The sequence below is a fragment of the Agelaius tricolor genome, unplaced genomic scaffold (genome assembly GCF_023055355.1).
Source record: "Agelaius tricolor isolate 1412-34295 unplaced genomic scaffold, bAgeTri1.0.p SCAF_25, whole genome shotgun sequence".
Lineage (NCBI taxonomy): Eukaryota > Metazoa > Chordata > Aves > Passeriformes > Icteridae > Agelaius > Agelaius tricolor.
In genome coordinates this window covers 2,931,652-2,943,991 of record NW_027269285.1, presented here as the reverse complement: position 1 = coordinate 2,943,991, position 12,340 = coordinate 2,931,652, and the positions used below count along the sequence as shown (strand labels likewise).

The 12,340-nt window shown below is 40.2% G+C and overlaps 1 protein-coding gene across 1 annotated transcript in view; it reads right to left on the bottom strand.

The window, feature by feature from the left end:
• Positions 1-217: 217 nt before the first annotated feature.
• TEX14 (testis expressed 14, intercellular bridge forming factor) overlaps positions 218-12,340 on the bottom strand; it is a 35,818-nt gene continuing 23,695 nt past the window's right edge. The window contains exons 18-31 of the mRNA XM_071447873.1: positions 12,025-12,138; positions 11,576-11,660; positions 10,768-10,858; positions 9,510-9,572; positions 8,363-8,487; positions 7,523-7,713; positions 5,599-5,650; positions 5,024-5,095; positions 3,663-3,740; positions 2,040-2,157; positions 1,778-1,873; positions 1,024-1,133; positions 555-615; positions 218-369 (exon numbers count right to left, since the gene is read on the bottom strand). Of these exons, the coding sequence (XP_071303974.1) occupies positions 333-369; positions 555-615; positions 1,024-1,133; positions 1,778-1,873; positions 2,040-2,157; positions 3,663-3,740; positions 5,024-5,095; positions 5,599-5,650; positions 7,523-7,713; positions 8,363-8,487; positions 9,510-9,572; positions 10,768-10,858; positions 11,576-11,660; positions 12,025-12,138 (1,293 nt within the window). The 3' untranslated portion in view covers positions 218-332. The remainder of the gene's footprint in view (positions 370-554; positions 616-1,023; positions 1,134-1,777; positions 1,874-2,039; positions 2,158-3,662; positions 3,741-5,023; positions 5,096-5,598; positions 5,651-7,522; positions 7,714-8,362; positions 8,488-9,509; positions 9,573-10,767; positions 10,859-11,575; positions 11,661-12,024; positions 12,139-12,340) is intronic.

Genomic DNA, 12,340 nt, shown 5'->3' with positions numbered 1-12,340 from the left:
ACTGCATAATGCAACAGAGCAAGGAATTCTTTAGCTTATGAAAATGTGCACGTGCAGAATAAAAAGCAGTTTCATAAGGATGTGACAGTAAAAAAAAAAACAGCTCACTTCTGCACATTGACACTGCCTGGGCATGAAACAAGGGCATGAAACCAGTACAAAACATTTCAGAACACAGAGCACTGGGTTTTCTTCTGAACTTGCTGCTGCTGTTAAAGGAAATCTGAGCTTTACAGGTGTTTATGTGGCCAAAAAGGGGCTGTAATTCCCAGACCCAACACTGTGCAAGCAGCAGCAAGCAGGTGATGTGTAGAACTTGTTCACTCTGTGTTTTAATCATGGAGAGAGCTCTCATCCAAAACAATTTTCCTGCAAGGGACAAAAAAAAAAAAAAAAGAGGTAAAAATGGTTATGAAGTTGTTTTTTCTTCTGTAAAGTACAAGATGAAGGGAATGGGATTTTACAGTGCCTCTTTTTCATGGAAAACAGGAATGCAGCTCATGCCACAAATGAATTTCCACCACAATTCCAGTTTAACTCACAGGGAGTCTCACCTGAAGGGTGGAGCTGGAGCCAGATGCTTCTGGGGGTGGGATTTCTGATCCTTGATCTCATCTAAAAACCAGGGAAATTCAGCTCAGAACACGAAAGCCACACGGAGACAGCAAGTGAATCAAGAGCTGCAGGTTCCTCTGCTTGATTCATTCAGCCCCATTTGGAATCAGAACCCAGTCCCAGCTCTGCTGCATCACCCAGGACCCTCGTGGGGATCAGAAAACCAGAAAAAATCCTGATTTCCATCCCTGAAGCCCAATCCCAGCTCAGCTGTGGAGCTCTGACAGCAAACAGGGGCACAGCTGCCGTTGCTGTAACAATTTGTTATTGTAATGCAATAACAAGCACAGGGATGTCACCCCCAGGCTTCTCCATTTTAAAATTACCACCAATATTTCCAAAAGTAACCAGAGATTTGGGACATTTCAAACTGTGGGTGCATCCAGCAGCTCTACAGACCAAGGGCACCTGCTGAAGTCCTTGCACAGCTTCCTGGTGCTCTGCCTCCAGCCCAGGCTCTTCTCTCCTCTGCTTCATTCTTCCTTCCAGCATCTTCTGGATCCTCCAGGCTGGCAGCCCTTGAATGACAGAATTTTGTATATCATCCTCATTTTTTTTCCTAACAGGATGAAATAGGAAATTCTGATGCCAAACATTCTGATGCCAACAAGTTTCCTTTGTGAGACAGAAGTTAGGGATGGCTTATGAGCACTCACTGTGGAGCTGTTCAGAGTTATTGGGCTCTGATCTTTAGTTCCAAGAAAAAAAACCAGTTATTTGGGATATGAATATTTTCCTTAAAATGATGCTTAAATGACTTCTGCCATGTTTTTCAAATTTCCTAATATACTGCCATGAAAGCACAACCATTTTCACAAACTCTTCTTTATAAAGAGCTTTCATGACTCTGTTCTCTTAATGCACATTTTCTCTGTCTCAAAAAATTCCCCCATTCTGTCAAATTATCTCTGATTTCTGTGAAGACCAAGCACTGCCTTTCAGGGCTGTTGAAGTATTTGCTTTCCACCTACAGGAAGTTGTATTAACAAAGCATTTTTTTCCATCTCAATTTAGTAGGAGAGTTCACATTCATGTCTCCAGGCAAGTTCCCTGGCACTCCACTCCCTAAGGAGTCTCAGCCCATTTTCTGAAAAGTCCTCCACAGATCTGTACACAGCACACAGAATAAACCCTTGAACACAAACAGAAATTATCAGCTCACCCAAGAGTGTGTCCCTGAGGCTCTTCTTGGATCTCCTCATCTCCAGGAACTGCATGGAGCATTCTTTCCAAAACATCATCCAGACTGGAGTGAGCTCTGGTAAATAAAAGATTTCAAAGTGATGGTGACAAGGGTCATGCTGCAAATTTCCAAATAAAACAGTCATAAGGGGATTGAAAGTTTTCTGTAAGCATTGAATCTTGTTAAAATTCTAAGTCTTTGTAACTCAAAGCCAGACATGCCTTCCCATCCTTTTTCATACCTTTCTGTATCCTCTGCTAGATTAAATGACTCCTTAGTCCATAAACTCTGATTTGTCTTCTCATTTCTCTCAGATTCTTTTCCTGACTCTCTGTTTTCCATTTTAACTTGATCAAGAGCTATTCACATAAACAGCAAGATTTTAGTATCAAAGGAAGATAAACAAAGACATTAAAATGTTGTTTTCTTTGCTTCACTTGGGCAATTTCCAGCTGCCCACTTCTCAGTCACTCTTTCCTCAGCCAGGCCTGATTTTCTACCAGATGAACAAATTCCCATTATCTGCAGTCAAAGGTGGCCAGCAGCAAGGCCCAGATAAATATTTCACTCCAACACATTTCCAGACTCACAGGACTCCACATTTTGCTTCCCATTGAAATGAAAAATGCATTTGGAAATGAATCTTTAATCTTTCCCCTTCCAATCCCAGATATGGGAGAGAAACCCAAGGGAAACCTGAGGATGGCAGCTTGGTTTGCCTATTTATCAAAACCCAGTGTTTTTCCCTCAAGGATTTAGCAGCAAATTCTGTTCCCCACAGAAATCAGGGTTAGGATTGGGCTTAGGGCTGAGAAGGGCACCCCATGGTGAACTTGCTCATCTGGAAATTCCTGGTGATGGGGTTAAACTTAGGTTTGGGCTAATGGGGAATATTTCAGCCCCTTCTGCTGGGCTGTGATAAGCAGGAAGCACGAGGCTGCCACAAAAAATGGGAGTCTGAAATAGCTGTGCTTTATGCAAATCCAAGAAAGCCACAGTGATTGAGCAGCCAGCAATAGCCTGCTGCAGTCCTCTCCCCCTAAAAACAAGAAGCTCCAATGAACTTCCATCCCTCAGGAAAAGATTTTACAAAGCTGTAGGACAACCAAACATGTGCCAGCATCATTCTCAAGTGACTGTGTTATTTAGCTTTTTACAGACTTAACTCATGTTCTGCATTTTTCTTTTTTTTTTCTTTTGCCTTTTTTTGTCTGCCTTTATTTTTTACTGCTGCTCACTTTGTGACTCACTGGAGGGAAAAAAAAGCCCAGCTGATAAACATTTAGGTTTTCTGCTCCTCTGACACGACTTGTTGTACATCTAAAAATGATTCCCACTTAGCACCATTTGCATTTGCAGCAGCACAAAGATTCACCACTCTGCTGTCTTTGTAACAGAGCAGGAAATACAATATTCATTACCCCAGTGGAAGCTATTTTCTTCCTCTGTGAAATCAGAGGCATTATTTCATGCTGGAGAATTAGGAACATGAACAGGTAGGGTGCAGTGGCCACTTTCTGAAGTGAATCACCCTCCCAGAATGGATTTGACATCACCTGCCCAGCACGTCTGCTCCTGTGGGTGTTGTCACCTGTGTGTGAACACAGCACAGGCTCCAGTGGCACAATAAAAGCAGAAAATTCATTCTCCTGCTCAGACCTGCAAACCTCCCCCAGCAGCTCCCCGTGGACCTTGGAGGGAGCACACAGGGAAAGGCAGCAAACACTGGTGGGGGCACCAAGCTAAAAATTGCAGTTTATTGTTCCAGCTGAACAGCCAGGGACGGGGACTCAGAGGCAGCTTGCAGCAAGGCAAAAGGAATTTTCTATTTTTAATCTCCACATTGGGACTGTTAGCAACCAACCATTCACTGGCACTCCGGAGTCTTGCAATCCCATCCCTTCCAAGCCTGGAGTGATGGAATCTTGCTGCTTTAAGTGTTCTGTTAAAAACAGCATTATTTCCATATTGGTCTAGGCTGCCTATACACTAAAATACCATATAACTTCATCCATCCATCCCTAGAGGAAAACCTGTACATTTATAGCTATTTCTGTATTATATTTTGAATAAATATAATTTAAATAATATATATTATAATATATAATATAATAAATACATTATAATCATTACAATAATTACATTACATAATAATATAATTATAAATATTTATATATTTATAGACATATAAATATATATTTATATAATATTTATGTATTTAACAATGTTTATAATTACTTATATTTATAATTATATGTATTAAAATAATATAATCATATTATGTCTTATAGTATGTACTATATATTATATATAATAATATATAATAAATATAATATATACTAAATTATAAATATTTATATATTTATACACATTATATAAAATATAAATTATTATTATATATTTATATATTTATCAATGTTTATAATTACTAATATTTATAATTATATGTATTAAAATAATATAATTATATAATAATATGTCTTATGTCGAATATGTACTATATATAATATATAATAATATATTACATATGTTATATATACTCAATATAAGATATTATAATATATATTAATAAATATAATTATTTATATTTCATAATTTATAGTTATTTTATATATTAACCTACAGGCTGCCCCTGACCATCATTAATGGCATCACCTTTGATGCCAATCTCCACAGGTTCTTGTTCTGGTGAATGAGGAAATAAAGTCAGGATGGACATTTTAATTATCCCAATGTCTGGTGTTAATTTAGGAAGAGCTTAATGATGGATAAGCAAAGCAAACTCTTCTCCAACACCCTCCAGCGAAAATCACACAAAGTTTTTACATTTTCTGACTGGAGAGGTGTGTGAACACAAGAAGAAATGCAAATCACTGAGCTCTGCACAGACACCTGGGGGGTGCAGCTGCCTCCTCTAATAGGGAACACAAATTGCTCCAGGACACCTTTGAAAAATTCAGTGTACACCAAACTCCTCTCTGTGTTAAACTCCACCTGCACTCAGTGTGCTGTCAGCAGCAGCAAGGAAACCACTCAGAGAAATGCAGAGGCTTCAAGAACTGCCAGTTATTTAAGCTGTTGATCATTTAAGCTCTTGATCTTCCTCATAATTGACTGCAACTAATTTGGAAGCTCCAGTGTATTTTGGCAGTGAATGGTTTGGGAGAAATCCTGACTGAGCACAGCTGGAAAGCCTCCCACAGTTTGGGGTGAAGTGGCTCTTACCAATTTCATCCAGCAGCTCTTGGGCTGGTGGAGGCAGCTCATCAGTGGAGGGGGGAGATGCCTCTGAGAATGCTGAGACAGAGGGGAAAAAATATTCCAGTTAATTAGCAGTGATTAATCCTTAATAACTGTGACATAGGCTTACACTCTGATAGCATCTTGCTTACATATTTCATTTAACACCCTGCACGAGCCTGGCTCATTCATATTTTATCAAATTTCCCTCAGTAATTCCATAATGGAAAAATCATTTTGGAGCCAGACTTGCACATTCAGCTCTCAATGGTGTATCAGAAATCTGAGGCCAGGAATATTTACACTTCAAACAGAGGTTGATTTAGAGGTCAGAGTTCTTAGTGTGCAGGTGCAAACACAAAATCCATAACCTAATTAGCACCAGCAGTACATGGTTGAGTGCTCAGCTATTTATCCCTCTAAAAAGAGACATCCAGGAGCAAAAAAAGATGGGGAAAAAAAAAGGAAAAATAATTAATAGACTGCTGAATTTCCTTTCAAATCCATTTCTCTGTTTATTGAACAATTTATTTTGGCTGGGGCTGGGATAAAAGACTTACCAGGTGCCTGCCTGGTGTTCCTCAGGGATGAAGCAACTGGTGGCAACCCAACCTGAGTGAGATCAAACAGAATTAAATACAAGAAGGCAAATTGAAAAACTGCTGATCTCCAATCCCCCCCTTCAACATCCTAAATCCAAAATTTAGGTAGAACCTTTAATTAAAGCCTGAGCTGACCATTAAAATTTAAACTAAGCTTTCCAATCAGTCCAGAATATGAAAACAGAGTAAGACTGATGTGTCAAAAATTTTGCTTAGATTGCTGTGCAGTCATATTTTAGCTGTGAGATATCATCAGCTACATAATCTTTATTTTAACACTCTGAACAGACAATTGGATGGGAATTTTCTAACTGGACAGTTCCAAGATTTCTTCAGTTCCCATTCTCTGCTTGGGATCTTTCATTATTAAAGCCAGGCACATCTGTTCATCAGAAGAAGCCCCTCAAAATTAAAAATTTGTAAGCAGAGGCAAATCTCCACTACCCTCAAAGTGGCAATATGCACTTAATTCTAGAATAAGATTTTGGACATGAAGTGACAGCATCAGCAGAGCCACTCAGGGCTGTAAATGAATTTAATGAATTCCAAATGTTCTGGCACTGGAGCAGCACGACACAGACCTGCCTGTGCCAGGTCAGCTGCACAATGAGCAAACTCTGATTCCAGCTCTGAGCCACAACCCCAGCAGTGGAAATAACAAGAAAGGTGAAAAGGCAACTGTTTTATACAAAACTGTCTGCAAAGGCAATTTGAGATAATGCTGTGGCTCAGGAACACCTTCAGTGCCAAAAGGATCAGTGGAAATGGCTGCGGTGACCTTGGAAACTCTGCACTCCAGAGGGAGGGGTTTGAACAAAGCTGGCGAGATCGGGCACATTCAATGCGCAGGAAAAGGAGAAAAAGCTTTGAACAAAGGGCTCCCTCCAACCACCTTTGGCAGAGTCCATTCCGGACTCTGGTCAGAATCTGGTCTGGGTTTTCCCTTTTGCCAACTCCATTCCAGACTCTGGCCACAATCTGGTCCGGGTTTTCCCTTTTGCTGAGTCCATTCCAGACTCTGGCCAGAATCTGGTCCAGGTTTTCCCTTTTGCTCAGTCCACTGGAACTCCAGCCAAAATCCAGTCCAGGTTTTCCCTTTTGCCGAGTCCATCCCAGACCCCAGCCAGAATCCATCCCAGGTTTTTGCCTTTGCCAAATCCATTCCAGACTCGGGGCAAACTCCACTCGTTTTTTTCTTTTGCTGAGTCCACTCCAAACTCTGTCTGGAATCCGCTCCAGGTTTTCCCATTTGCCGAGTCCATCCCAGGCCAGAATCCATCCCAGGTTTTTGCCTTTGCCAAATCCATTCCAAACTTGGGGAAAAATCCAGTCAAGGTTTTTTCTTTTGCTAAATCCATTCCAGACTCTGTCTATAATTTGTTCCAGGTTTTCCCATTTGCCGAGTTCATTCCAGACTCCAACTAAAATCCGGTCCGGGTATTTCTTTTTGCCAAGTCCATTCTGAAATCTGGTCCGCGTTTTCACTTTTGCCGAGTCCATTCCAGACTCCAGGTGAAATCCCATCCGGGTTTTCCCTTTTGCCAAGTCCATTCCGGACTCTGGTGAAATCCAGGATTCCAAAGGCTGGGAAGTGGAAATTCCCAACAGCCAGGGAGGGATGGAGGGCTGGGAAGGGCCACTTGGAGAGAGGCCAACGTTCCCCAGCAAGGGGAACCCAAATCTTTGTGCAATCAGTGCCTGAAATCATTCAGGACTTTTGCCACTTCATCCACAGAGCCACAACTCCCAGACGCTCACAAAGACCTACAAGCACTTCTCTACTTGCATTTCTTTTTTAATAAATGTATTGTCAAAAATATTTTTAAAGAGCACTCAAAGAATATTTATAGAAACTCCTGGCGTAAGTTATTTTCTGACTTACAGGTTCTTTTGGTCCAAATGGGCAAACTCTTGGAGCCACCACTGGAATTTCCATGCTCCTCTCCCCTTCCCAGGCTGTGGTGAAAGTCTTGAACACTGTGGAGGAGGTCTCTTGAGAGCCACAAAAGGAAGAATCTGAAGAAAATTCACGGCACTGTTTGTATTTCTCAAAGGCTAATGGAAATTTTTCCTCTAGAATTAAAGAAAAAACAGAGAGGAAAAAAAAAAGTAAAGATAGCGAAGCTTGAGAATTATTTTTGGAATTTTTGTATCTTTAGCACATTTCAACAGAAGCAGAAAAAATTTTAAAGGGAACTGGTACCTGCACAAGAAACTCTACCCATAAAAGACCAAACTGACAGCGCAGGAGTTCCACCTCAGACAAAACTTTGCCAACTGAGAAATTCCAGCCACTGTCTTACACCAAATTAATTAAGCACAAATGTTAATTTGTTACTCTTTAGCACTCCAGCTCAACAAACATTTATCATGTTATTTAACTTATAAACATACTGAATGCTTATTAAATTGCCTTTAAAATGCTAAAATCCAATGTATCAGTTAAAATTTAAATTACTTAATTTCTGATTTATGAAGGCTGCCAGAGGCCTTTCAGGCAGCGATTTTTTCAGCTGTGTCCCTGTAAATTCTCCTTCAATTCTGTGTCTTTGGACAATGAGATTTCCAACAGGAACAAGAGCATTTCTTGTGCACGCCTGACATTTCTGCACAGAGAAATGGAGGTTCACGATTCACCTTGATGATTTTTGCATTAAAAAAATCCTGGCAGAAAGGAGAAATAATTCCCTGTGAATCCTCTTTTTCCCCGTCCCTGCATTACCTGAGCCCAGGGGGGTGCTGACACTGGTGGGAGCGTGGCTCAGCCGAGGTGTTTTACACTCCACAGCCCTCTGGAAGTTCTGCTCACAGGGGATGCTGGACAAATCCTGAATATCTGCCACTGATCTGAATTATTGAGAGATGTTCTGACAGTTAGAATAGCCACTTCCTGCACCTGTGAATCACCAGATCCTGCTGTTTTCAGGGTCTTGAAATTTTAATTTCGTGCAGTCTTATCTAATTCGCTGGAATGGAGGGAGATGCTCCCTTTGAAACTCCCCACAGGAATCTTGGGAGGCCCAAAATCACCATCCTCAGGGAAGTTAAAGAGGCAGAAAAGGTTAATTATTTGCTTCCCCTTCCTTTCCAGGATGTGTTAAATAATCCTCCTACAAAAACAGCTCAGGAAGCTGCTTCCAGAAAGGGCAGGAACTCCAAATGTGAACCAAAAGGTAGAGAAAAATCCCCAAAGGCAAGGGAAAACCTCAAGGGTTAACAAAAATTAATGAGCCATTAATTAAGACTAAATGTAGGCCCTGGGAGCATTGAGCATTTAAAAGAATGACTCTGATAAACTGAGACTGCTGAAGGCACTGACACAGCCCCAAGTGAAAAAAAATTAAATCCAAATTGATCAAATTTTGGGGAGATACACCCTGGATTCCATCATCCTCAAAGGCCATGGAAAGAACAGACACCTCCTGTAAATCAGTAATTTTATGCAAATCTCCATTAGCAGTAAATATAAATTAACCTCATTAGCTGAATCACAAACATACTCCGCTGATTTTTCTTCCCCCCTGAAAATCACAGGACTATTTCTGTAATAAAATTTATTTGGCTCCACAGGAACGATTTGCTCTTTAAAGTGATTTTATTTCCCTGTGCCATATGGAGAGAAGAAACCAGGAATCCTCACACTTTCATGGGAAGAAGCACACTCAGATGAACACCAAGTTAATTACTTCTGAATATGAAAATATTCCCAACTAAGGACAATTATTTTACACCAAGCTCACAACTTTTCACAGGAAAACACTCTCTCAATAGCCTGGGGAGTTTTCTCTTGGTCTGTCCCACCTCCCTTGACAAAATTTTGTAGTTAATGACCAATTTGCTGAAGTTTTGCTGTAAAATGTGGCTCTTACACATCTTTTTCTTGGCATTCTTCCTGTGGCTCCCACAGTGTTGCTTCTTGTGCTGCATCCACGCTGAAACGAGGGAGGAAAGGTCACATTCAGCCTCAGAAAATTATGGAAATAGAGAAATTTGGTTTCCTTTCTCTCAGGAAGTTTAAGCACTGAGGTAGACTGCAGCTCATAAACACTTCTTGCCTAAAACCTTAGAAGGTGGAGACTGGTAGGAGAAAAATGGCATTTTTAACAGATTAAGGATTTGTTAAAACTTCGAATTGACATCTGCAGCTTCAGAACAAAAGTGAAATTAATAAAATTAAGTAAAATCAATAAAATCAGGTGAAATTAATAAAATAAAATAAATCAAGACCTAGGAATACACACCACTCCATTGTTCCATCACCCCTTGATCTGTCTCAGATTGTGACAAGGTCAAAGAGGATTAGGCAGATGCTCAGAGAGCAACATCCCCTCTGTCCTGCTGCCCAAAGTTCCTAAGTGAAGGGAGCAACCAAAACCCTTCTTTTTTTATCCCAAATCCAAGTGATTTCCACTGCTGGTGCCTCCCTCAGGCCCAGGGAACAGCTCCTGGGTGGGGAGGAGCCCTGGCTGTCACAGCCAACTTCTGGTAAAATTTTACCATGCTGGTAAAATATAAAATCTTAATAATATACATGTAATAAGATAAAATTTAATAATATAAATTTAATGAAATAAAATATAAAATATAAAATTTCAGGGGGGGGACAAAAAACCCCTCCTGTTTTTCAGAGGAGCCAGCCAAACCTCCAAGGTTTCAGAGGCTGCCAAATCTGATGTTACCCCCAGGCAGGATCCCGTGAACGTTCCTGGGCTGATCCCATGGGGTTGGGAAAGGCAGGATCTTCGTGGCACTTCAGCTCCACAACCAAAATTAAAGCAGATGACTGAAGCTTTAATTTGAATTATCTTTGCTCTGTTTCAGCCTGTGGTTTATCAGTGGAAAAGGAACTGTGATATGTACATGGCTTTTTTCTTTCCCCTCCTATTTTAGCTCCCTCATTAAGGCAAAAAAAACCCCACCAAACTCTGCAAAAGACAAAAATCCCTTGAGACCTGTGAAAATCCCTTTTTGTATTTTCTTAGCAAGGAGCTGAGCTATGTAGATAATCATTAAAAACCACCACTGGCATCTTATTTGAATATTAGATATATAAGCAGAATTAATGAAGAGAGCACACTTTAAAAGCTAATTTATGCCTGAAGGAACAATGAAAATGAGTTTTTCTACCTGGCTCCAGGCATTTGGCTCAGCTGATTCACTCCCAGCTTGTTTCTGCCACTGCTCTGTGGTGTTGTGCTGCAGAATAGTATTTTTCCTCCTGAATACAAATAACAAATGTTCCCTGTTATTGGCTTTTGCAAGCACAAAAGAAAACAACCCAACTCATTGAACAGGAAATTGTGACTTTATTAATTTTTTTTCTTTTTTTTTTTTTTTTTGTCTGAGTTCTTGTGACCTTTGTTGTAACGGAGAGACAAATGTGTTTTAAAGATGCATTTTCATAAACATGGCACAGCTGCCAGACAGGCACTGGAGCACTTGGGAATATCACAACATTTAGAGATTTGAGCTAAAAGAGACAAGAGAGTAAGGAAACAATGATTCTTCCATTCTGCACACACTCTCTGTCAGCTCTCACTGGGTTTAAGCCCAAGATCCTCCCAGCAATGAGAATATTAATGTGTAAATACAACTCTAATTCAGTTTCCAGCACCACAGCAAGTTGCATAAAAAGATTAAACTTTGCCCCAGGGTAAAAATAAAAAGGTCTCAAACAAGTTTTTGTTTTGGCTTTTTAACTGACACACAGCAAGTACATAAACACTGCATCTGAAATGATTTCAGGCACTGCAATGCCCAAACCGAAATCCTAAATGGCCTCAACTCTCCCAGAAATAATAATTTTGGAATAAGAGATCAACTGAGCCTGAGCAATGGAGGTCCAGCCTCGTGACAGGAGAGCTGCTGGCAAAAATATCAATGCAACAACTCCGTGTCCCTGCCTCAGAAGTGCTTCAAGAAAAAGGACATTTACCTGGAGTCTGAATTGCTGCATCTGCAGGTGATTTCTGTAAAAATCCTGCACAAACATCTTCTGCTTTGCCCTCAGCATCTGAGGTCTGGAAAGGGGAAAAAGAGAATTTAATTCAATTTTTGACAGAGCAGCTGCAAAGGGCAGGATAACCCTCCCAGGATGATGTTCCCAATAATGGGAGAGGAGAGAGAAACTTTTCAGGAGCTCATCAGCAAACAGCCCAGACTGGGTTTAGCAGTAAAATAGAAAAGTTTTGTGTCTTCCAGAAATTAATGAAGATTAATTTGCTAACTCTTACTTAAATCTTTATTTGCAGGTACTGTTTTGAAAGAAAAGAATAATAATGAAAAAAAAAAAATCTCCCATTTTCCACAGCTCTCTTCAAATCAAATGGGAGCACAATTAAACCACATGTTGTGTAACTTATGTCCAAAAAATGTTATTTTTACCTCTGGTTCTGACCTTCCCTCAAGAGCAGGAGGAAGGAAATAATCAGGAGTGAAGAATTCTTCAGTCACATCAGGAGGTGAATTAAGGGAACAATGCAATTCCCTTGAATGTCCCTGTGAAAGACATCATCACCTGAGATGATTCCCCTCTCTATTAATAAAAAGTACACATTTCAGCCAATAAAAACCACTGAAATTCTGAAAATCTATTTAATTGTTCCCTGACTTTCAACCCACCTCCTGCTCCTTGCATTACCTTGGTGGTTTATAAAACAAAATAACAAAAAAAAAAAAAAGGAGGAAGAATGAGGAGGGG